The 24637-nt window shown below is 44.7% G+C and overlaps 1 protein-coding gene across 4 annotated transcripts in view; it reads right to left on the bottom strand.

Annotated features, from left to right (window-relative positions):
* The window catches only part of PCMTD2 (protein-L-isoaspartate (D-aspartate) O-methyltransferase domain containing 2), a 30901-nt gene extending 12081 nt beyond the window's left edge, over positions 1-18820 (bottom strand). For 3 of the 4 annotated variants that reach the window (XR_010319337.1, XR_010319336.1, XM_003421755.4), the window contains exons 1-3: positions 18759-18820; positions 12956-13275; positions 629-731 (exon numbers count right to left, since the gene is read on the bottom strand). Coding sequence is in view for 2 of the 4 variants with exons in the window: in XM_003421755.4 (XP_003421803.1) it covers positions 629-731; positions 12956-13262 (410 nt within the window). In the remaining 2 variants the exon portion in view is untranslated. Of the gene's footprint in view, positions 1-628; positions 732-12955; positions 13276-13704; positions 14902-18758 lie in introns of those variants that run through there. The other variant, XM_064276420.1, reaches the window with a different exon arrangement.
* Between the last annotated feature and the right edge of the window lie 5817 nt (positions 18821-24637).

Genomic DNA, 24637 nt, shown 5'->3' with positions numbered 1-24637 from the left:
GGTCAGAAGCTGAAAGCCGGATGTCCAAAAAGAATTATAGAACCCTAGAAATTCTAAACAAAATATTATGAGAATGAATATATAAGCATAATTCAAATTTAAAACAATCTCCGATCATCACTGTTTTTGCTCTGTCTCATGGAAGAACTACTACACAATGAATAAGATGAGGGAAAAATAGATTAGGTTTCTCTAAAAATTTTAATCTGTAAAATAAGAACTTCAATGTTTTATTGGAAAATGGCAAGAGCTAGTTATATACACTGTTTAAAGATAAATACAGCAATTTAATTTTACAAACAATTAGGTGATATGAACTCATCTACACTGGAAACGTGCTAAGTGAGCAAAAAATTCTGTTTTCTTCTCTTATTATACTGGTGAAAATTACCTGGACCTAGGTACCTTTGTTGGGAGTGGTTCCTACCCTCAAGAAGTTTAAAGCCCTTAAAAACACAGACCTTCAAAAACAAAAACTAGACAAGGCACATAACCCTATGGTTACTGCACCACGGCTTCACCGATTCTGTCGGTGTGTGAACGCTGATGCGCCACTTCCACACATCTGATCAAAAGCCCATTAAACGGCAGTCATAGCCTTTGACAGCTGAACAGCCCTGCCTCTTACTTGTCAAAGCTGTCACTGGTCTTGATAAAGAAGTCCAGCTTCTGCCTCGCGTACTCAGTCACATCGGAGTGAAGCTCTACCCCGTGGTTGACACCAAAAGGACCTGAAGGTTTACAAATAGGAACACTCAGAGCTAGGGCGAGGGCTCTTCCTGATTGTTCACTTCTGTTTTATTAGCCACAAAGCACCAATCTGACAGTATAATTACAGAAATCCATGAGGTCTCAAATTGTAAACACATCACTGGGCCTAAATTCCCCACCAATTTCTCCAGCGTCCGGGGCAGCCCCACTCACACACTGTAAAGACATCTTTCCATCATACTGCTGATTCCACAGCTAAAGGCTGGCAGGTCTTCAGAAGCCAGGTAACCCTGCTCTCAAACTTTAAAGAATCATTTTAAGATGGAACTAAGCCAAGTTCATTTGCAAATGAGACTGGGCAGTGGTCTCTAAGTGGGACAGGGGTTCTAGTTATGGGAGGAGGCATGAGAAGCCCTCAGGGGCTGCCCACACTCGGTACCTTGGCCCAGGTGGTGCCCCCAGGGTAGAGATACAAAAATCCACCAAGCCCTAACTAACACTTTTGCACACCATACCTCCATGTACGTCACACCCCCGTTACAAAAATCTGTGTGAAAACCAGTGGAACATGCAAGGGGACTTCAGTAAGGTGTCCCCATGAATTAGCAGTGTGACACTCGCCCACAGTCCAGCAGGAACAGTGGCAAACAGGCCAGAACCTCTGCACTTTGTATTGAGCACCCAGCCCCTTCCTTGATAAGCAGCCCCAGCCAAGGCTCTGCTGCATGTCTGCCACCTGGCCCCTCTCCCAGCACCTTCTCACATACTTGTCTCTCCCGTTACTCTGGCATGGGATCACTGTGCCAAGACCAAGGACATCTGCTTGCTGTTTTCACTCATGATATTCTCATCGACACTTCATCTTCACAATCACACAGTAAGTAGTTAATTCCAGTAACAGATGCAATAGATGTGGGATGTGATCCCTACCCCTCAGAAGTTTAAAACCACACAGAGGAAGGACCCATGCGCCTACCTGCCCCCAATAAAAAGTGACAAGCAGGCAGGGGTACACAGCAGATGTTGCGGATCCCGAACAAGAGGGCTCCTCATGGCTGGTGACTCCTGGCACAGTGCTGAGGCCAGAACCACTGTGACAGAAACCCCTACACTGCAAGGGATGTGACAATGACCCCTGGTCACCTGCACCCTGCAGGCCTGAGCCTCTCTACACCCTCCAGGCTGCACAGCCAAAGCAGCAGCAAGGCCCATCACCGCAGAAAACTTGTCTTTTCCTCTCCCCGGATCCTCTTCCCAACAGCTCATGAAATTCTCAGGAACCGAAGAAACAACAATCTCAAATTTCAGCTCATTCTTTATAACTTTTAGGGAATGTCGAGTGCAACAGACATTCCAGTTATTTTCAGCAGCACTTCTAATCTAGTCAGTTTGATAGCCCACTTCCCCCACACACCAACTACAAGGGAGAGAATCACGATTTCATAATTCCAGCCTGATAAATAAAGCGAGCACCGTGTTCCCATCACAATGCATGCAAACGTGTCGCATCCAAGACGAGCTAAAAAATAAGGTCAGAAAGCAGGTGGCTGAAAACAACACACGTTTAAAATTACGAAGGCAGCACTCCATAGCCTAAAGCCAAATGGTCAGAGTCTCAAAAGAAACCAAAAATTTCATTCCATACACAAAAAGCTATTATTATCACTGAGATTTTCTAAAATGACAGCAACTACAAAGACACAACGCTATGACATAAAATACTAATCCGTTCTTATGTGGCTTCTAAGCCACTAGAACTTGAAGTCACCAATATTCAGAGCTCTTACACTGATTTGTTACAAGGTCAAGATACTTAAGTCAAAATATTATCAGTCATTCTTCAAGGATGTCCTTTATCACTGCTCTTATTCTACATTGTGTTGGAGGTCCTAGCCAGAGCAATTAGGCTAGATAAAGAAATAAAGGGCATCCAGATTGGCAAGGAAGAAGTAAAAGTACCTCTATTTGCAGATGACATGATCTTATACACAGAAAACCCTAAGGAATCCTCAAGAAAACTACTGAAACTAATAGAAGAGCTCAACAGAGTATCAGGATACAAGATAAACACACAAAAATCAGTTGGATTCCTCTACTCCAACAAAAAGAACATGGGAGAGGGAATCACCAAACCAATACCATTTACAGTAGCCCCCAAGAAGATAAAATACTTAGGAATAAATCTTACCAGAAATGTAAAAGATTTATACAAAGAAAACTATAAAACACTTCTGTAAGAAACCAAAAGAGATCCACATAAGTGGAAAAACATACCTTGCTCATGGATAGGAAGACTTAACATTGTAAAAATGTCTATTCCACCAAAAGCGATCTATAGATTTAATGCAATTCTGATCCAGATAGAGAAACAAATCACCAACTTCATATGGAAGGGAAAGAGGCCCCAGATAACTAAAGCATTACTGAAAAAGAAGAACAAAGTGGCAGGCCTCATTCTACCTGATTTTAGAACCTATTATACCACCACAGTAGTCAAAACAGCCTGGTACTAGTACAACAGATACATAGACCAATGAACAGAATTGAGAATCCAGACATAAATCCATCCACATATGAGCAGTTGATATTTAACAAAGCCTTCAAATCAGTTAAATGGGGAAAAGACAGTCTTTTTAACAAATGGTGCTGGCATAACTGGATATCCATCTGCAAAAAAATGAAACAAAACCCAGAACTCACACCATGCACAAAAACTAACTCAAAATGGATCAAAGGCCTAAATGTAAAATCTAAAACGATAAAGATCATGGAAGAAAAAATAGGGACAACGCTAAGAGCCCTAATACATGGCATAAACAGTATACAAAACATTACTAAGAATGCAGAAGAGAAACTAGATAACCGGGAGCTCCTAAAAATCAAACACCTATGCTCATGCAGAGACTTCACCAAAAGAGTAAAAAGACCACCCACAGACTGGGAGAAAGTTTTCAGCTATGACAATTCTAATCAGCACCTGATCTCTAAAATCTACACGATACTGCAAAAATTCAATTACAAAAAGACACATAACCCAATTAAAAAATAGCAAAAAGATATAACAGACACTTCACTAAAGAAGACATTCAGGTAGCTAACAGATACACGAGGAAATGCTCATGATCATTAGCCATTCAAACCCAAAACCAAACCCAGCGCCATCGAATCTATTCCGACTCATAGCGACCCTAGAGAAATGCAAATCAAAACTACAGTGAGATTCCATCTCACTCCAATGAGGCTGGCATCAACCTAAAAAACACAAAATAAGAAATGTTGGAGAGGTTGTGGAGAGACTGGAACACTTCTACACTGCTGGTGGGAGTGTAAAATGGTACAACTACTTTGGAAATTGATTTGGTGCTTCCTTAAAAAGCTAGAAATAGAACTACCATAAGATTGAGCAATCCCACTCCTTGGAATATATTCTAGAGAAATAACAGCCTTTACATGAACAGATAAATGCCTACCCATGTTCAATGCAGCACTGTTTACAATAGCAAAAAGATGGAAACAACCAAGGTGTCCATCAACAGATGAATGGGTAAATAAATTATGGTATATTCACACAAAGGAATACTATGCATCAACAAAGAACAGTGATGAACCCACGTAACAGTTCATAACACAGAGGAATCTGGAAGGCATTATGCTGAATGAAATTAGTCAGTTGCAGAAGGACAAATACTGTATAAGACCACTATTACAAGAACACGAGAAACAGTTTAAACACAGGAGAAAATATTCTTTGATGGTTACGAGAGGGGGGATGGAGGGGGGGTTGGAGGGGGGTATTCATTAATTAGATAATAGATAAGAACTACTTTAGGTGAAGGGAAAGACAACACACAATACAGGGGAGGTCAGCACAACTGGACTAAACCAAAAGCAAAGAAGTTTCCTGAATAAACTGAACACTTTGAAGGCCAGCGTAGCAGGGGCAGCGGTTTGGGGACCACGGTTTCAGGGGACATCTAAGTCAACTGGCATAATAAAATCTATTAAGAAAACATTCTGCATCCCACTTTGAAGAGTGGTGTCTGGGGTCTTAAAAGCTAGCAAGTGGCCATCTAAGATGCATCAATTGGTCTCAACCCACCTGGAGCAAAGGAGAATGAAGAACACCAAAGACACAAGGTAATTATGAGCCCAAGAGGCAGAAAGGACCACATAAAGCAGAGACTACATCATCCTGAGACCAGAAGAACTAGATGGTGCCCTGCTACACCTGATGACTGCCCTGCTACACCTGATGACTGCCCTGACAGGGAACACAACAGAGAACCCCTGAGGGAGCAGGAGAGGAGCAAGATGCAGACCTCAAATTCTCATAAAAAGACCAGACTTAATGGTCTGACTAAGACTAGAAGGACCCTGGTGGCCATGGCCCCGAGACCTTCTGTTAGCCCAAGACAGGAACCATTCCCAAAGCCAACACTTCAGACAGAGACTGGACTGGACAATGGGATAGAAAAAGATGCTGGTGAAGAATGAGTTTCTTGGATCAAGCAGACACCTGAGACTATGTTGGCATCTCCTCCCTGGAGGGGAGATGAGAGGGCAGAGGCGGTCAGAAGCTGGCGGAATGGACATGAAAAGAGAGAGTGGAGGGAAGGAGCGGGCTGTCTCATTAGGAGGAGAGCAATTAGGAGTACATAGCAAGGTGTATATAAGTTTTTGCATGAGAGACTGACTTGATTTGTAAACTTTCACTTAAAGCACAATAAAAAATTTAAAAAATAGTATTTTCAGTCATTCTTTGTATTTCTTTCTTTCACAACCACATCCAGTGCATCAGCAAATCCTGTCAGTTCCAACATCAAAAAAAATGCACAGATCCTATAAACAACTGTATGGCAATAAACTAGATAATCTAGATGAAACGGACAAATTCTTAGGAGCACACAACCTACCCAAACTGACTCAACAGGAAACAGAAAGTCTCAGTAGACCCATACCAAGTGAAGAGACTGAGTCAGTGACCAAAAACCTCCCAACAAGAAAAAGTCCTAGACCAAATGGCTTCACTGGGGAATTCTACCAAACATTTAGAGAAAAATTTACACCAATACTGTTTAATCTCGTCCAAAAGATCGGGAAGGAAGGAACACTCCCTAATTCATTCTATGAAGTAAACATAACCCAGAAACCAAAACCAGACAAAGACACCACAAGAAAAGAAAACTACAGGCCAATATCTCTTATGAGTAGATACAAAAATCCTGAACAAAAACCAGCGAACAAAATACAACAGCATATTAGAATTATATACCATGACCAAGTGGGATTTATTCCAGGAATACAGGGATGGCTCAACATTAGAAAATCAATCAACATAATACAACACATCAATAGAAAAAAAGGAGAAGAAATACATGTCATCTTGACGCAGGCAGCCTCAGAGCCCAACCCTTCTAAGAGATACCTGCTCTGACTTACCCTCCTGCAAAGGGCAAAATAAGCTGCCCTTTCTTCTGAAACTGTCCTTGACAAGATAACCACAGAATGGGCCATAGATGGCCTCAACCTCCCTCTGGGTGGAGACTTAACATCCTAATGAAGAAAAATTCATCGCTTCCTCCATGCTGGGGAATCAAACCCTTGTCTAAGCTCTGAGCTCTTGCGTGAAAGTCAATCCTGAATATCCATGATGAATTTGCATTTCCTTGACTGCTCTCTGTAAAAGCCCATCTTCCCAAGCTGCCTGCGAGCAGTCTTGGAGGCAGCAGCCCTGATTGCGGCTTTCCCTGTACACCTCAATAAAGACATCTTTCTCATCTCCCACCTCGGCTTCTTGTTAATTGACTGTAACAAGTCGCACCAAGCAAAGCCTAGGGTTTTCACCCGGCAACAACCTCTGTGGATGCAGAAAAAATATTTGATAAAATCCAACACTCTTTCTTGATAAAAAACCTAAAGATGATTGAATAGAAGAAAAATTCCTGAATATGATTCAGCGCATATATGAAAAGCCAACGGCCAACATTATACTTACTGGAGAAAGACTGAGAGCTTTCCCATTGAAATCCGGAACAAGACAAACGTACTGACTCTTACCACATCTATTCAGTACTATATTAGAAGTCCTAGCCAGAGAAATCCCTGAGACTATGGCAGTCCTAGCCAGAGGAATCCCCAAGACTACGGCCCTAAGGCACTATTCTGACCTGGAATTGAAGCCACTCCCAAGAGACCACATTTCAGCTAAACAATAGATAGGCCCATAAAATAAATAACACCCAAGAAGAATGTGTTCCTCGGAACAATCAATTATATAAGATCACAAAGACAACATTTGCCCAAAAGCAAAGATGAAAAGGCAGGAAGGGGTAGAAAATCCAGAGGAAAAGAAACGGGAAATGCAGGGCAGAAATGGGGAGAGTGCTGACCCATTGTGGGGAATGCAACCAATGTCATGGAACACTTTATGTATAAACTATTGAATGGGAAACTAATTCACTCTGTAAACTTTCACCTAAAGCACAATAAAAATTAATAAATAATAAAAGCACAGATGAGAACTTTAAGGGGCAGAGAAGATTAACCAATATGGGTAGAGATAGAATAGTGACACGACGTGAAGTATGTAGTCTGTTACTGAACTGTTCCTGTAGAAACTGTGAATGGAGGTATGTTTGGTTGTGTATATTGACACCAAAAGTAAATAAATTCTAGTTTGGGGAATCAAAACAAACAGAAAAAAAAAGTCCTAGCCAGAGCAATAAGACAAGAAAAAGAAATAAAAGGTAACCGGATTGGAAAAGAAGAGGTAAAATCATCTCTATTTGAGATAATATGATCCTATATAGAAAATTTGGCTGAAGATCATTCAAAAGATGTTACAATAGTACATCGACAAGGAACTGCCAGAAATTCAAGCTGGATCCAGAAGAGGACATGAAACAAGGTATAGCACTGCTGACGCCAGACGGGTCATAGCTGAAAGCAGAGAATACCAGAAAGATGTTTACCTGTGTTTTACTGATTACGCAAAGGCATTCAATGTGTAAATCATAACAAATTATGAATAACATTGCGAAGAATGGGAATTCCAGAACACTTAATTATGTTCACAAGGAACCTATACTTAGACCAAGAGGCAGTCATTCAAACAGAACAAGGGGACACTGCGTGGTTTAAAGTCAGGAAAGGTGTGTGTCAGGGCTGTATTCTTTCACCACACTTACTCAATCTGTAAACTGAGCAAATAATCTAAGAAACTGGATTATATGAAGAAGAACGGGGCATCAGGATTGGAGGAAGACTCATTAACAACCTGCATTATGCAGATGATACAACCTTGGTTGCTGAAAGTGAAAAGGACTTGAGGCACTTACTGATGAAGATCAAAGATCACAGCCTTCAGTGCAGATTACACCTCAACATAAAGAAAACAAAAATCCTTACAACTGGACCATTAAGCAACATCACGATAAACAGAGAAAAGATTGAAGTTGTCAAGGATTTCATTTTACTTGGATCCATAATCAGGCCCACGGAAGCAGCAGTCAAGAAATCAGATAACGTGTGCCACCAGAGATCTCTTTAAAGTGTTAAAAACCAAAGATATCACTTTAAGGACTAAGGTGCATCTGACCCAAGCCATAGTGTTTTCAATCGCCTCAAATGAATGTGAAAGCTGGACAATGAATAAGGAAGACCTAAGAAGAACTGACACCTTTGAATTATGCTTCTGGCGAAGAGTAATGAATATACTGTGGACTACCAGAAGAACGAACAAATCTGTCTTGGAAGAAGTACAGCCAGGATGCTCTTTAGAGGCAGCGATGGTTAAGACTTCATTTCATATACTTCGGACATGTTATCAGGAGGGAACAGTCCTTGGAGAAGGACATCATGCTTAGTAAAATACAGGGTCAGTGAAAAAGAGGAAGACCTTCAACGAGACAGACTGACACAGTGGCTGCAACAATGGGCTCAAACACAGCACAATTGTGAGGATCGCGCAAGACCAGGCAGTGTTTCTTTCTGTTGTGCATGGGGTCACTATGAGTTGGAATCGACTCGACAGCACCTAACAACAACAACGTATAGAAAATCCCAAAGAGTCCACAAGAAAACTTTTAAAGCTAATAGAGTAATTTAGCAAAGTTGCAGGGTACTAGGTCAACAAACGGAAATCAGCTGGGTTTCTCTACACCAGCAATGAGAAATCTATAAGGGAAATTAGGGAAACAATATCATTTACAACAGCATCTAAGAGAATAAAGTACCTAGGAATAAATCTAACCAGGGATGTGAAGGACTTACACAATGAAAACTATAAAACACTACTGAAAGAGATTAAAGAAGACTTAAATAAATGGAAAGATGCTCCACGTTCAGGGACTGGAAGACTTAATATTGTTAAGATGTCAATCTTACCCAAAGCAACGTATAGATTCAACACAATCTTGCTCAAAATTCCAACAGCCTTCTTTATAGAAATAGAAAAACCAATCCTCAACTTTATATGGAATGGCACGAGGTCACGAATAGCTAAAGCAATGCTGAAAAAGAAGAACAAAGCAGAAGGACTCACACTTTTTATTTTAAAACATACTACATAGCTACAGTAATCAAAACAGCCTGGTACTCATATAACAATAGACACACAGACCAATGGGACAGAGTTTAGAGTCCAGAAATAAGCTCATACAACTACGGTCAACTGATTTTTGACAAGGGTGCTAAGTCCATTCAATGGAGAAATATGAGTCTCTTCAGTAAATGGCGCTGGGAAAATTGGATTTTCACATGTAGAAAAATGAAACAGGATCCATGCCTCACACCATACACAAAAAAAAATTCAAAACGGACTAAGGACTTAAATGTGCAAACTAAAACCATAAAATTCTTAGAAGAAAAAGCAGGGCAACACTGACAATGGATTATCTAATGTAATAACAAAAGCACAAACAGCAAAAGACATAATGAATAAATGGAACCTCATAAATATTAAAAACTTGTGTTCAGCAAAAGGCTTTACCAAAAAAGTGAAAAGACAAGCTGCCAACTGGAAGAATATCTTCGGAAACCACATGTCCAACAAGAATCTACTACCCAAATTACATATAAAACTCCAACAACTTAACAACAAAAAGAAAGATAACCCAATCATAAAATGGGCAAAGGACTTGAATAAATATTTTACCAAAGAGGACATCCAAATGGCCACCAAACACATAAAAAGACGCTCAGCGTCACTGGCCATCAGAGATGCAAATCAAAACCACAATAAGATACCATTTCACTCCCACTGGGATGGCTAGGATAAAAAAATAAAACAAATGATGGCAAGCATGTGGGGAAACTGGAACCCTTACCCATTGCTCATGGGAAAGCAAAATGGGACAGCCACTGTGGAAAACGGTGTGGCAGTTCCTCAAAAAACTAAAACCTAAAACTAAAACCTAGCAATCCCACTCTGAGATATATACCCAAAAGACTAGAAAGCAGAGACTCGAAGAGAGATTCGTACACCAAAGTTCACTGCAGCACTATTCACAACAGCTAAAAGGTAAAAACAACCTAAATGTCTGTCATGAATGGATAAACAAAATGTGGTATATAAATACAATGGAATACTACTCAGCCAGCAGGAGAGACAAAGTCTTGATACATGCCACAATATGGATGGTGCTAGAAGACATTATGCTGAGTGAAGTCAGTCAATCACAAAAGGACAAATATTGTATGACTTCACTTAGATATAAAAAAAGGAAAAGGCAAATGTATAGAGAACAAAGTTTATTAGTGCTTACCAGGCAGGAGAAAGGGGGTAAGGGGAGGCTAACGGTGATGGAAATATTGCGTTGATTAAGCATAGGGTCGAACAGCCAATTATCGTAATTGCTGTCAATAAGCTGTATACCTGTAAAGAGTTGAATTGGCAAAAGTTGTGTGATAGATATATTTACAGTGACAAAAAACAAAAAAGGAGCAGCTACTAAGGCTGCCTGTGTACAACCAAAAACCTCATGGGATTTGGCTTCCTGGTTTGGCAGTTTAAGGTCATGGTTTCAAGGGACATGCCAGTTAATTGGCCTAATAACACGTTTAGTGCTTCTGTTCTACCTCCTAGTTCAATGTGTAGTACCAGGGATCTTAAAAACTTGTAAGGAGCGATCCAAGGCACAATGATTGGTCTCTATCTGCATGGAACAACAGAGAAAGAGGGAGAGTCAGGAATAGGATATAGATTGTGTGGCAATTTGCCTCTATGAATAACTGCCTCCTTTGCCATGAGGCCAGAAGAACTGGATAGTGCCTGGCTACCATTACTGAGCATTTTAACCAAAGATTTCATAGAAGAAGCCTGACCAAAAGGGGGAAAATAAAGAACAGAATTTCAAATTCTCACGGACTCCAGACATCCTGGAGCCTTGAGGGTTGGATGAACTAGTGAAACTACTGCCTTAAGATAATCTTTAAACCTTAAATCAAAAATATCCCCAGAAGTCTTCTTAAAACCAAATAATAATTTAGCTTAACTTAGTAAAAAATATCTGCCTTGAGCATTATGCTCTTTTAAGAATTATCCACATGGTAAGAACACCAAGGTCACACGATAACTAAGAGCCCAAGAGACAGAAAGGGCCACATGAACCGGAGACTGACATCATCCTGAGACCAGAAGAACTAGCTGGTGCCCGGCCACAACCGATGACTGCCCTGACAGGGAGCACAACAGAGAACCCCTGAGGGAGCAGGAGATCAGTGGGATGCAGACCCCAAATTCTCATAAAAAGACCAGACTTAATGGTCTGACTGAGACTAGAGGAGTCCTGGCGGTCATGGTCCCCAAACCTTCTGTTGGCACAGGACAGGAACCATCCCCGAAGACAACTCATCAGACATGAAAGGGACTGGACAGTGGGTAGGAGAGAGATGCTGATGAAGAGCAAGCTAATGATATCAGGCGGACACTTGAGACTGTGTTGGCATCTCCTGTCTGGAGCAGGGATGGGAGGATAGAGAGAGTTGAAAGCTGGCATCGTGGTCATGAAAGGAGAGACTGGAAGGGCTGACTCATTAGAGGGAGAGCAAGTGGGAGTACGGAGTAAGGTGTATATAAACTTATATGTGACAGTCTGACTTGATTTGTAAACGTTCACTTAAACCTCAATAAAAGTTAAAAAAAAAAAAAAAAGCCTTATAAAACCTGTAAAAAAAAAAAAAAAAGAATTATCCACATGGGATCAAACTGACAACAGCAACCCAGAAGATTAGAAGCCTTAGAGGACAGTGAATTTATGTTAATAGGGGAGGAAAAACTCAGAAAAGGAAGGTGAGAATGGTAACACAATTCGAAGAACGTAATCAATGTCACTAAATGGTACATGCGCAAACTGCCGAATCGGTGTATGTTTTGCTGTGCATATTCGCAACAACAAAACAAATAAAATTATTAAAAATGCACAGACTCCAGCTACTTCACACCAGCTATACCGCCGCCACCTCTGGTCTAAGCCCCCTCATCTGTGGCACAGCCTCTGGGCCTGCCTCCTCTTTGGAGGGACCTGGAAAGACCCAGCCCAGCACCTGCCACTCCTGTAAGTGCCCATGTGTCACACTCAAAAAGGCACTTTTCCCAACTAGAGCACTTAAAACAAAGTGGGAACTCAACAGATACTTAGTTACCTGACACTGCTTTTATTATGATTAAAAATGACCGTATTCCCGCGTACATTGTCACAGCGTATTTATGAAAATACGTTAAATGGCTTCAAACAAGATAACCTTTGAAATCCCTTTCATCCTTGAAATCTATTTAAAAATAAATAACATAGTTATTATTCTATTTTAGTATTAAAACAAAAACTACTTGGAAGAACTATGATCCCATTATCCTCACTGTAGAGATGGAGTGAGGAGGCAGTCCATGAAATTGAGCGGAGGGCGTGGTGAGGTCAGGTCACACAGACCTTTTGGGCCCATCACCCCTCAGGACGATGGTATGCTGAGCTACCTGTGGGGTGTGGATGGAACGGGAGAGGTGTGGGAAAGACAAGGGACAGAGTAGAAAATGTGATGTGGCTTTCCCACCACGTCTCCAGCCACCACCTGGGTACCAGGTGCAAACAGCACTGGGTGACTTCTGTAGAAGCCAGGACAAGAGGGTCTGGTCCCCACTCACATAGGACACACAGTAACTAAACACACCTTCTCTAGGAAGAAGACCAAGCCCTATGCCACGCAGACACTGTGCTTCACAGCAGGGCCTCCAGTCCTCCTGATTTACCTAGAATGAGCCCAACCATGGAGCTGAGGTAGCCAGTGCCACTGCCCAGGTTCAGGAATGAGAGTCCAGGCTGCAGGTCCAGGGCTTCCATCACTTCTGAGTAGACGCATGGGGCGGAAAGGTGGATGTTCCCATGCCTCCACGCCAGGTCCTTGTAGGCGTTTTCCTTAAACTCCTCAAGATAATAGTCCGCACGATCGATAGCACGGAAAGCCTGCTCCACCAGCTCAGTGCGGATGTACTGGGCCTCCTTCAGGTTGTCAATGAGTTCATCATTGTCCTCCCCGGCACTCACGGCACCTCCCATCCTCAGGGCAGCACTAGGGTGAAAAGAGCTAGTTACGTTAAAGTAAGGGCAGCACAGAACAACAAAATATACTAATTCCAGATTCTGGTTCTGCAAATAGAGATGGAATACCTTGTTAACACCCACCCATCCTGTTCCCTAGGGATACCAGATTTAGGGGGAAAAACCTTCCAGTTAAATCTGAAATTCAGCTAAACAACCAATACTAAAAAATTATTTGTTGTTTATTTGCAATTCAAATTTAATTGGCATCCTATATTTTATCTGGGAGCCCTATACACCCACATAAACACAAAAAAAAAATTTTTTTTTTAAACACAACATTCACCTAAATCAAGTAATCCACTCAATATGGTGATATGTATACTTTGATGATAAAATTTTACACAAAGGCAACATCAACAAAACTGTCTTCCCAAATTTAACATATTGTGACAAATACCTTATTGTTTCAAGGCCTAATCTTAGGAGTAAGAGAAGCTGCCACTAGAACTTCCTACACCCACTTTAAAAGTGTGTACTGTGTACCTTCCCAGCTCTTCGAAAACAAAAAACCACATTTCTCACCTTCTTCCAAACTGCCCTCAAGAAGAAAAGGCACGGCACTTCCTCCTCTCTGAGCCCAACTACTTCATGCAGTGTCCCTTCTTACACTCCACAGTCAAACTTCTCCCACAACTATACAAATATCCTCTCCAAGACTATACTTGCCCCGGGAGTAGCTTTAACATACTTGGTCGTGTTAGGGAAAAACTACCAGGCCTCGTAAACACTGACCTGTTCTCTGAATCAGTCTTCACACACTGTAATACTTTCATACAAAGTTTATATTTGTTTTCCCCTCACAATCCTCTCGATTTCCAAAAGCAGAATTAGAAACATAAAGAAATATTGGAAGAGAAACTAGATAACTGGGTGCTCCTAAAAATCAAACACCTATGCTCATCCAAAGACTTCACCAAAAGAGTAAAAAGATTACCTACAGACTAGGAAAAAGTTTTTAGCTATGACATTTCCAATCAGCGTCTGATCTCTAAAATCTACATGATACTGCAAAAACTCAACTACAAAAAGATAAATAATGCAATCAAAAAGTGGGCAAAAGATATGACCATGCACTTCACCAAAGAAGACATTCAGGCAGCTAACAGATACATGAGGAAATGTTCACGATCATTAGCCAGTAGAGAAATGCAAATTAAAACTACAGTGAGATATCATCATCTCACCCTAACAAGGCTGGCATTAATCCAAAAAACACAAAATAAATGTTACAGAGGTTGTGGAGAGACTGGAACACTTACAACTGCTGGTGGGAATACAAACTGGTACAACCACTTTCAAAATCAATTTGGCACTTCCTTAAAAAGCTAGAAATAGAACTACCATATGATCCGGCAATTTCACTCCTTGGAATATATCCCAGAGAAATAAGAGCCTTCACACAAACAGATATATGCACACCCATGTTCATTGCAGCACTGTTTACGACAGCAAAAAAATAGAAGCAACCAAGGTACCAGTCAACGGATGAATGGAGAAATATATTATGGTATATTCACATAATGGAATACTATGGAACGATTAAGAACAATGATTAATCTGCGAAACATCTCATAATATGGAGGAATCTGGAAGGCATTATCCTGAGAGAAATTAGTCAGTTGTAAAAGGACAAATATTGTATAAGACCACTATTATAAGAACGCTAGAAGAAGTTTAAACACAGAAGAAAATATTCTTCGATGGTTATGAGGGTGGGGGCGAGGAAGAGGGGTATTCACTAATTAGATGGTAGACCAGAACTATTTCAGGTGAGGGAAAAGACAACACACAATACAGGAGAGTTCACCACAACTGGACTAAACCAAAAGCAAAGAAGTTTCCTGAATACAACAGAACACTTCTAAGGCCGAAGCAGCTGGCACGGGGGGTTGGGGACCATGGTTTCAGGGGACATCTAAGTCAACTGGCATAACAAAACGCATTAAGAAAACATTCTGCATCCCACTTTGGTGAGAGCCATCTGCGGTCTTAAACACTAGCAAGCGGCCATCTAAGATGCATCAATTGATCTCAACCCACCTGGGGGAAAGAAAAATGAAGAATACCAAAAACATATGCTAAAGATGAGTCCAAGAAACAGAAAGGGCCACATAAACCAGCGACTACATCAGCCTGAGACCGGAAGAACTTGATGGTGCCCAGCTACCACCATCACTGCCCTGACAGGGAACATAAAAGAGAATCCCTGATGGAGCAGGAGAACAGTGGGATGCAGATCTCAAATTCTCGTAAAAACACCAGACTTAATGATCTGAATGAGACTGGAGGGACCCCAGAGGTCATGGTCCCTGGACGCTCTCATAGCCCAAGACCGGAACCATTCCTGAAGCCAACTCTTTGGACAGGGATTGGACTGGACTATAAGACAGATGATGACACTGGTGAGGCGTGTGCTTCTTGGCTCAAGTAGATACATGAGACTATGTGGGTAGCTTCTGTCTGGAGGCGAGATGAGAAGGAAGAGGGGTACAAGAGCTGGTTGAATGGACACAGGGAATACACGGAGGAGAGGAGGAATGTGCTATCTCATTGGGGAAGAGCAGCTAGGAGTACATAGCAAGGTATGTATAATTTTTTGTATGAGAGACTGACTTGATTTGTAAACTTCACTTAAAGCACAATAAATAAATAAATTAAAAAAAAGAAATATTAGGGGCAGGGGAGATACTCTACTCTTACACACACACACTCACAACTGGAAATTGTGATGTGATGGCTTGTCCCAGGAATATGCCATGATGAACCACTGGCCTTTTACAACAGGTAAAAAAAATGTCTGAAGGGTATGGCATAATAAAATACTCTTCCCATTTTACAGTCGGGACATCAGTACAGTTAACCTTCATAACCGACTTTAGAACTGAATACTAGGCTTTTCAGACCACTGCAATGGTCAAGGATTGATTTCTTATACCCTTTTTAAACAGTTTCAGAGCCCTTATATTATAGTCCATGGCCAGTTAACACAGCTGGACAGGTAAGTGTTAATGAGGCCAAGTTTAATCTGGATAAGCCACTGAGACCTGAGCTAAAGACTATGCCCCGAGCCTGGGACAGTCATCTAAATTGTGGGCTACTGCTCAGAAGTGGAGTCATGAGTTTGGATATTTAAGGGTCTATCTGGGAAAAGACCTAAAATCACATATCCTACTAAGAAATGTTGGGTCACCCAGAGCCTGTATACAATGTTGTACTACTCTATCTCGATACCATCACTCTATCTTTACAAAATCAAAATAAACCAAATATTAGGCATGTTTCATTTTCTACTAAGTACTTACTGCTTATTTTGAATTTTTCCTCAGTTTGAAAGCTCATTACATATCTAAAGGCTAGCTTTGGTTGGCACAAACAGTAAAGCGCTCAGCTACTAACTGAAAGGTTGGCAGTTCAAACTCACCCAGAGGTACCTAGGAAGAAAAGCCTGAAAATCTACTTGGAAAGATCACAGCCACTGAAAACCCTATAGAGTGCAGTTCTATTTTGGGACAGAAGAGGTCACCAGGAGTTGGAATCGACTCCACAGCAACTTGTTTACCTGCCAGTCACGACTTCACTTAGGCTATGACATCATGAGGCAAATCAGGGCCAAGAGGTTACTCTGCTCATGGTCGCACAGCCAGGAGGAAGGGCTGGAATTCACACCCATGATTGTCTGGCCAAAGCCCTGTGTGCTTTATACCACACCAAAATGCAGCCTTAAAGGTTCTCAAGTGAGCAAAAAACAGGTGGGCAATCTTTGTTTATTCCACAATGACAGGCTCCATGACTAGGGGGTAATCCCATCTACTGCCACTGATGGGGTGCCAAGGAACACACGATGAGCTATCAATCACTGACCATGGATGTGAGCAGTGGTGAGGTCACCAAAACACCACCAACAGCAGGCCCAAAGATGTCCTTGCCAAACCAAATCCTATCACTGTCACCTAATTTCAAAACACAGTCAAGGTAATGGTGGTGAAGCTGCACTTGGCTTTCAAACATGTATTAAACTCTGCAAGCCTTAATGCAATGCACTACTCCGCATGAACTGTCCACAGCGCAACAACTTTGCTCACAGTAGCAAGGGCAGAGTGAAGAGGCTCTGCTGAGCAGCAGCAGAAGGGGAAGGCCTCACGACTGTACCCTATGGGGAGGCAGTGATTCTGTGTCAGCACAAGCTCAAAGCCCACGTGGGAGTGGAGAAGTGCTAAGTTTGCCAGAATGCACAAGGAGGACCACGGTCCAATCTGAGTGTCACTTCTTAAAACAGATCCCAGTAAAAAAAGGAGCCTTGGTGGGCAGGATGATGGGAAAAACTCAGACTTCTAACCCTGGAAACCATAACTCTTACAAAGAATCAGGCTGGTTTTTTCCAGACACTTGAAAGACTCACATGAGGCCCCGCTGACTTGGTATTCCTGGGAGAGCAGGACCAATGGAACAATTTCTACTAAATACAAACGAAGTTTTTTAACAACAAACTGCAAAATAGGAAATGAGCTCCTCCTCTGGGCGCAGGGTCCTATACCCAGGCCATGTTCCACGTCCACATCTGAGCAGAGCGGGGTTTTGGGGCAGGGGTGCTGGCCTGAGGAGCAGGACGCCATTACCTCCAAGTCTATGCCTCTATTTTCCCTGAGCACAACCACAACAATTTAAGCTATTACAGAGAAATCTGGACTTCACTAGTTCTTGGATGACATTCTACTGTAAACCCAGGATGGAGTTGTTTACTTTAGCCATTACTTTGTTGAGAAGAAAAAAGGAAAATACATAGGCACAGGAGTTTGGGGGTAGGAGGGTTAGGTACTTAGATGGCCTTTTGAGGTGTGTTAACACCGGAACAAACATCAATTTGAAGGGTTCCCCTGCTGCCCGCACAAAAACAAAGCACAAACCCTGGTGAGTTCTCCCCCGACTTTTACAGTCTGCTCCAACCCTGAGTACCTCCAAGGCCCGGGACTCTGCCGTTTTCTGAAAAAGCCCAAGGTTGAATTTATTTTAAACGCGTCAATTCCTGACTTAAACTATTACAAACACTACGGTTGGGAGAGCGAGTAATCCAAGGGTGCAAGCAACGGGCATGGGGTGGCTACGGGGGCTCCCGGACGCGAGGGGGGCGCACGGGACGGTCCCACTCCGGGGAGTCCAGAGACTGCAACACCCCGCCGGGAGAGCACCGAAGTTGGGGACACGCCCCGAGGTGGGAGGCCGAAGTGAGCAGGGGGCCGAGGTGGGGGCGACGCCCCCCGGTGCGAGGAGGAGGTTGAGGTGCTGGAGGCCGAAGTGGGGTGCAAATGCCCCCGGGGAGGGGACCGAGGTAAGGGAGATGCGCCCCCAGGAACGGAGACGAGGGAACGGAGACGGGGAGACCGAGAAAGGAACGAAGGGGAGACACCGCCCGCCCGCCCGCCGCAGGCCAGGCCCGAAGGGCGGTGGCTCTACCTCCGGGCTCGGCCCGCCGCGACCAGGCGCCCCTACGGCCCTCCCCACCGCGCTCCACCGCCGAGGCCGCCGCCTGGGCCGCAGGAAACAGCCGCCGACAGCGCCCGCGCGCAGCGGCCCCACTGCGCCTGAGCGCCAGGCTCTGCTCTTAAAGGGGCAACGGCGCCGTGCGGTGGGCCCGGGATGGGTGGCCGCCGGCCTTCCGCCAGGGAACGAGAACCTCCTGGGGGTCCTTGCCCTTGTGGGGCGAGCGCAAGAGAAGGACACGTGACACAGAGCGGGGAGGCCGGGTGGTCTGTGTGCTAAGCTGCCTCGGCTTGCCCAGGAGCGCCGCCCGGTCTTAGTCGTGCGGAACGCCTCGGGACGGAGACCCAGTGACTCTGAAGGACAGCGAGCCCCGCGGGCGGCCAGGCCCTGTCCTAGCGGGCGCGGGGTGGGGGGGTGCGGGGCAAGTCGTGCCCGGGGTGGGGGACGGGGTGCGGGGCAGGTCGTGCCGGGGGGGCGAAGGGGGGTTGCGGGGCAGGTCGTGCCGGGCGGGGGCGAAGGGGGTGCGGGGCAGGTCGTGCCTGGGGGAGGGAAAGGGGGTTGCGGGGCAGGTCGCGCCCGGGGGGGGGGAAGGGGGTGCGGGGCAGGTCGTGCCTGGGGGAGGGAAAGGGGGTTGCGGGGCAGGTCGCGCCCGGGGGGGGGGGAAGGGGGTGCGGGGCAGGTCGTGCCGGGGGGGGGGCGAAGGGGGGTGCGGGGCAAGTCGTGCGGGGGGCGGCGCGGGGCAGGTTGTGTCTGGGGGCATGGGGGCCCGGGGAGTCCCAGGGTGTGGGGGCAGGTCCTGTCTGGGAGGCCGCGAGGGGTCTGTATTTATAATCCATCCAGTTTCGGCCACCAGGCAGAGGTTCAAGGCACATTCTTCTCTCTTCTTGAAACTTGGAGGTGGCAAAATTGACATTCTGCTTTTAATTAATCATTACAAGATATGAAGAACTCCCTAATAGTTTTTTTCTTTTAAAATCTACTTTTTCCTAAATGGAATTAAATGTAATTTTTTAAAAGTTAATTTGAGATTTAAAAATGTGCAAAAGACCTGAACAGACACCTCATCTAAGAAGATATAAATACAGATAGCAAATAAGTACTTGAAAGGATGCTAGACCTTATAAGTCATGAGGGAATTAACAAATTAAAACAACAATAACACTGGACACCTATTTGTTGTTGTCAGTCACCATAGAGTTGACATACCTATTAGAATGGCTAAAATCCAAAACACTGACAACACCAGATGCTGATCAGGATGTGGGGCACCAGGGACTGTCATTCATTGCCCCTGGGAATTCAAAATGGGATAGCCACTTTTGAAGACGGTCTGGGAGTTTCTCATAAAGCGTACAATCCAGCAATCATGCCCCCAGGTATTTACCCAAATGAGATGAAAACATATCCACACTTATATCCTGCACACGAATGTTTATAGCAGTTCTATTCATATTTGCCAAAAAATTGGAGGTAACCAAGATGTCCTTCAGTAGGTGAGTGGATAAACTGTGGTTCATGTCTTAGTCATCTAGTGCCGCAACAACAGAAGTACCACCAGTGGATGGCTTTAACAAAGCAAAATTTATTTTCACAGAGTCTAGTAGGCTAGAAGTCCAAATTCAGGGCGTCAGCTCCAATGGAAGGCTTTCTCTCTCTGTCGGCTCTCGAGGAAGGTCTTTCTCATCAGTCTTCCCCTGGACTAGGAGCTTCTCTGCACAGGAACTCCGAGGCCCAAAGAACACGCTCTGCTCCCGGCACTGCTTTCTTAGTGGTATGAGATCCCCAACTCTCTGCTTGCTTCCTTTTCCTTTTGTCTCTTGTAAGATAAAAGATGGCACAGGCCACATCCCAGGGAAACTCCCTTTACATTGGATCAGGGATGTGATCTGAGCAAGGATGTTACATCCAAACCTAATCCTCTCTAACCAGAGAGATTTTGATTTATAACACATAGGGAAATCACAAAATGGAGGACAACCACACAACAGTGGGAATCATGGCCTGACCAAGTTGACACTTATTTTGGGAGGACACAATTCAATCCATGACAGTACATCCATACAATGAATTATTACTCAACAATAAAAACAAATGAGCTCTCAAACCACAAAAAGACATGGATGAACCTTAAATGCATACTGCTAAGTGAAAGAAGCCAATCTAAAATGGCTATATACTGTATGAGTCCAACTACATGACATTCTGGAAAAGGCTAAACTATAAAAAAAAAAAACTATAGAGAAAGCAAAAAGATCAGTGCTTGTCAGGGGTTCAGGGGAAGGGGAGAGATGAATAGGTGGGGCACAGGGCACTTTGAAAGTAGTGAAACTTCTGTAAGACACTGTAATGGTGGACACATGACATACATTTGTCAAAATCCATAGGACTCACAAAAGGACAAATATTATATGAGTACCCGTATATGAAATGTCTAGAACAGGCAATTGTATACAGACCTAAGGTTATTTGTGGTTACCAGGGGCAGGCGGAAGGGAGGGAGGAAGAAAAGGGGACTCATTGCTTAGGAGACAGGGAGCTTCTGTTAAGGGCGATGGATGGCAACAGTTTTAAAGGACAGTGCTGATGGTTGTACGACATGATGAATGCAACGAATGTCACTGAACTATACATGTTCAGAGTGTGGAAATGGCAAATATTTTGTTACATACATATTTACCACACAAAAGAATTTTAAAAACACCCGTAAGACTGAACAACACCAAGAGTGAACCCTAAACTATGGACTTTGGTTAATAATAATATATCAACATTGTTTCATCAATTGTAACAAATGTACCACAGGGATGCAAGTTGTTAATAATAGAGAAAACTGTATGGTAGTAATACTGGAGACCCTCGTGGTGTAGTGGTTAAGAGCTTTGGCTGCTAATCAAGAAGCTGGCAGTTCAAGTCCACCAGGAGCTGCTCGGAAACCCTACAGGGCAGCTCTACCCTCTCCTACAGGGCTGCTATCAGCTGGGACTGACTCGGAGGTGATGGGTTTGATTCTTGGATTTTTATGTGGAGGTGGAGGGGGTGGGTATGTGGGGACTCTCTGCACTTTCTGCACAATTATTCTGTAAACCTAAAATTGCTTTTAAAAAAATAGCCTATTAAAAGATAAAATAAATTTTTCTTTTGACGTATGAAAGCTAGAAGAATTCATGAACAGCAGACTCACAAAACACAAAATGTTAGTCTTTCAGGCAGAAAGCAAATGACACCAGATTTCCACAAAAGAATGAAGCGCACTGGGAAGGATAACTACATGAATACAAGATGATTTTCTTACTCAGCTTCTCAGCTCTGGTAGAGGGCACCACCTCTTACTTTTTTACCTCTGTGCCGTCAAATTGTTTTTACCATGGGCAAATATTGCTTTTGCAATTACAGTAATTCAAAAATATTTTTCATCCTCTAAGAGTTTTAAAAACAGCAACCTGAGCTCCACGTCTAAGGCTTGGGCGGTAGCTGCCCTTGGTCCTGCCCTGCTTTGTGCTCAGTGCTGGACAAAGGCTCACCACTCACTCAGTGCTATCTGGGGAGGGGTCACCATGTGCTGCTGCCCTCCCCCAACCTTCAGCCCTAAAACACTTCTTAGAGCCCCCCTCAGCCCTTTTGCAGTGAAAGTCTCCTCCTCAGCCCCTTGCCTGCCTCCCTCTTTTCTGCCATCTCCTCTGGCTGCTCTTTGCAGTCCAGGGAGGAAAGTCTCATACTCACCGTTGGTGCTCTGGGCCTCTGAGATCCTCCCACAGACAGGGCAAACACTTGTCAGCGTTGTCATGGCCACAGGGGCAGCAGCATCCCTACTAATGGCTTTGCACCTGGGCCAGGTGTCACACTTTGCATTGGGCTGGGGCCACAAGCGAGGACAAGATGCAAAATTTACCACAAGGTGTCACCACTTCACAGCTGTTGGAAGAAGGTGCTAGAGAAAGGATGTGGTCGCCTGTGTGCTATTGATCTGAAAATACGGATTTCTCAAATGTATTCACATATGTTAAATGATTGAAAGAGGAGTCTCTAATTTCTCACCTTAAAAGGTTGTTGGTTGCTGTCAAATTGATTCCAACGACCCCCATGTGTACAGAGTAGAACTGCTACACAGGATTAGCAAGGCTGTACCTTTCTACAACAGATCGCTGGGCCTATCTTCCCAGGCACCGCTGGGTGGGTTCCAACTGCAAACCTTTCTGCTAGTTTATGCCACCCAGGGATTCATCTTTAAAAAATCACCTAAATAAAAAGTTAGCAAGACCTAGGTCAGGGAAGGGTCCTAACAAAGAAGTGGTGTTGAACCAGGACTCAGAGGTCTGTCCATAGGACACACAGAGGGTGCAAGCCCCTGGAGAGCTGACCCCCGTCTCTTAGGATCTGGAACCCCTACCCCAGCCCTTTCCCCCCACCAGTCTTCACTGCCTCCTGTGAACACGAGAGGGGAGCTTGGGGAGGGATCCGGTTGGGGTGTGCACTCGGGAACCCTCGGGCAGAGCGGCGTCTGGGCCTCGGGGCGCACAGACCTTGACCTTTGCACTGCGGGGGCTCCGGGTAACGAACCGAGCGAAGACAGTGCTGTCTAGTCCCGGGCACTGAACACACGGTCCGCTTGCGCACCAGTGGCTGTCTACCCACTGATCTTTTGAATGGGTGGGGAGGGCACAGAACAAACACCTTGGCTACACTGGGCGAGGACGCCCAGCACTGGTTCTGGGGGGTGGGGCGTGCAGAGAGGAGGGGCGGGGCGGGGCGTGCGGAGCAATGGGGCATAGGGAGGGGTGGGAAGGGTGTGTGGACGTGCGGAGTGCAGGGGGTGGGGTGGGACCTGGTGAGCTAGATGGGGCAGGTGGGGCCCCCCAAAACGCAGGTTCACTATTGGGATGGACGAGGGGGTCAGATAAACCTTCCAGGTGAAAAAGGAGCAAGACCCACTGGGTGGAGGGAAGTGGCCGTTCGGACCACCAGAGCCGGAGCCGCCCGCGAAGGGAGGGACCTGCCCACAAGCCCTGTGCTTGCATGTCCCATGCTGACTCTCAGGGAGGCCAGAGCCGCGTTGGCATTCAGGCTGAGTCTGACCAGAAGTCTCAACCAAACTCTCACGCAGGAGGTCTAGAGCCCCATCGGAAACAAAGCGTGGCAGTGGTGAGGTGCCATCACAAGGCGGAAGAGCCCACTCAAACCAGCTTAAGGCAAAAAAAAAAAGGGGGGGGGGAGGGAATCCATTGCCACACGTAACTGAGTCCCAGAGCGGCAGGATCAGGAGCTGAAAGGGTGTCAGGGGAATGGTCTCACTGCCTCCCCTCCCACCCCCACCTTTCCTTCTCCATTGCTCAGCTCTGCCTCCCTCCAGAAGGTCTGAACTCTCTCCAAATGCAGATGGTTTCCTCCTGGTCGTCAGGAAAGATGGCCCAGGGGGCCCAATTCCACACACACACACACACACACACCGCCGCCGCCACCACCACCACCACCACCACCACCACCACCCCCCCGTTTAACAACCCCAGCAGAAAGGCTTTTCCTCTTTAACTCCAAGAGAAAACTCGTGGGTAGAACTCTGATGTGCGCACGCCCAGTCGTGTGGTAAGAGGTAGATACAGTCACTTAGAACCATCAGCACCACACAGAGGGGGAAGGTGCTGTTGGCCAAGCCAAAAAGTGGCCGCTGCGTGAGGTATTAGGGAGAAGGAGGACAGAAGGAGGAGAACCTAGCGCAAGCTCCAAGGAGTCGTTCTATCCTGCCCACCCGACCCGACACCAGTGCTGGGCTTGGCCCTCCTCCCCCAGCCTGCCTGTACCCAGGAGGGTGAACAAGAGCTGCGTCTTCACAACAGACCACAGCACCACAGTCACAA

This window comes from Loxodonta africana, chromosome 24 (assembly GCF_030014295.1).
Source record: "Loxodonta africana isolate mLoxAfr1 chromosome 24, mLoxAfr1.hap2, whole genome shotgun sequence".
Taxonomy (NCBI): Eukaryota; Metazoa; Chordata; class Mammalia; order Proboscidea; family Elephantidae; genus Loxodonta; species Loxodonta africana.
The sequence above is the reverse complement of the archived record's forward strand: the minus strand, read 5'-3'. Positions and strand labels throughout refer to the sequence as shown.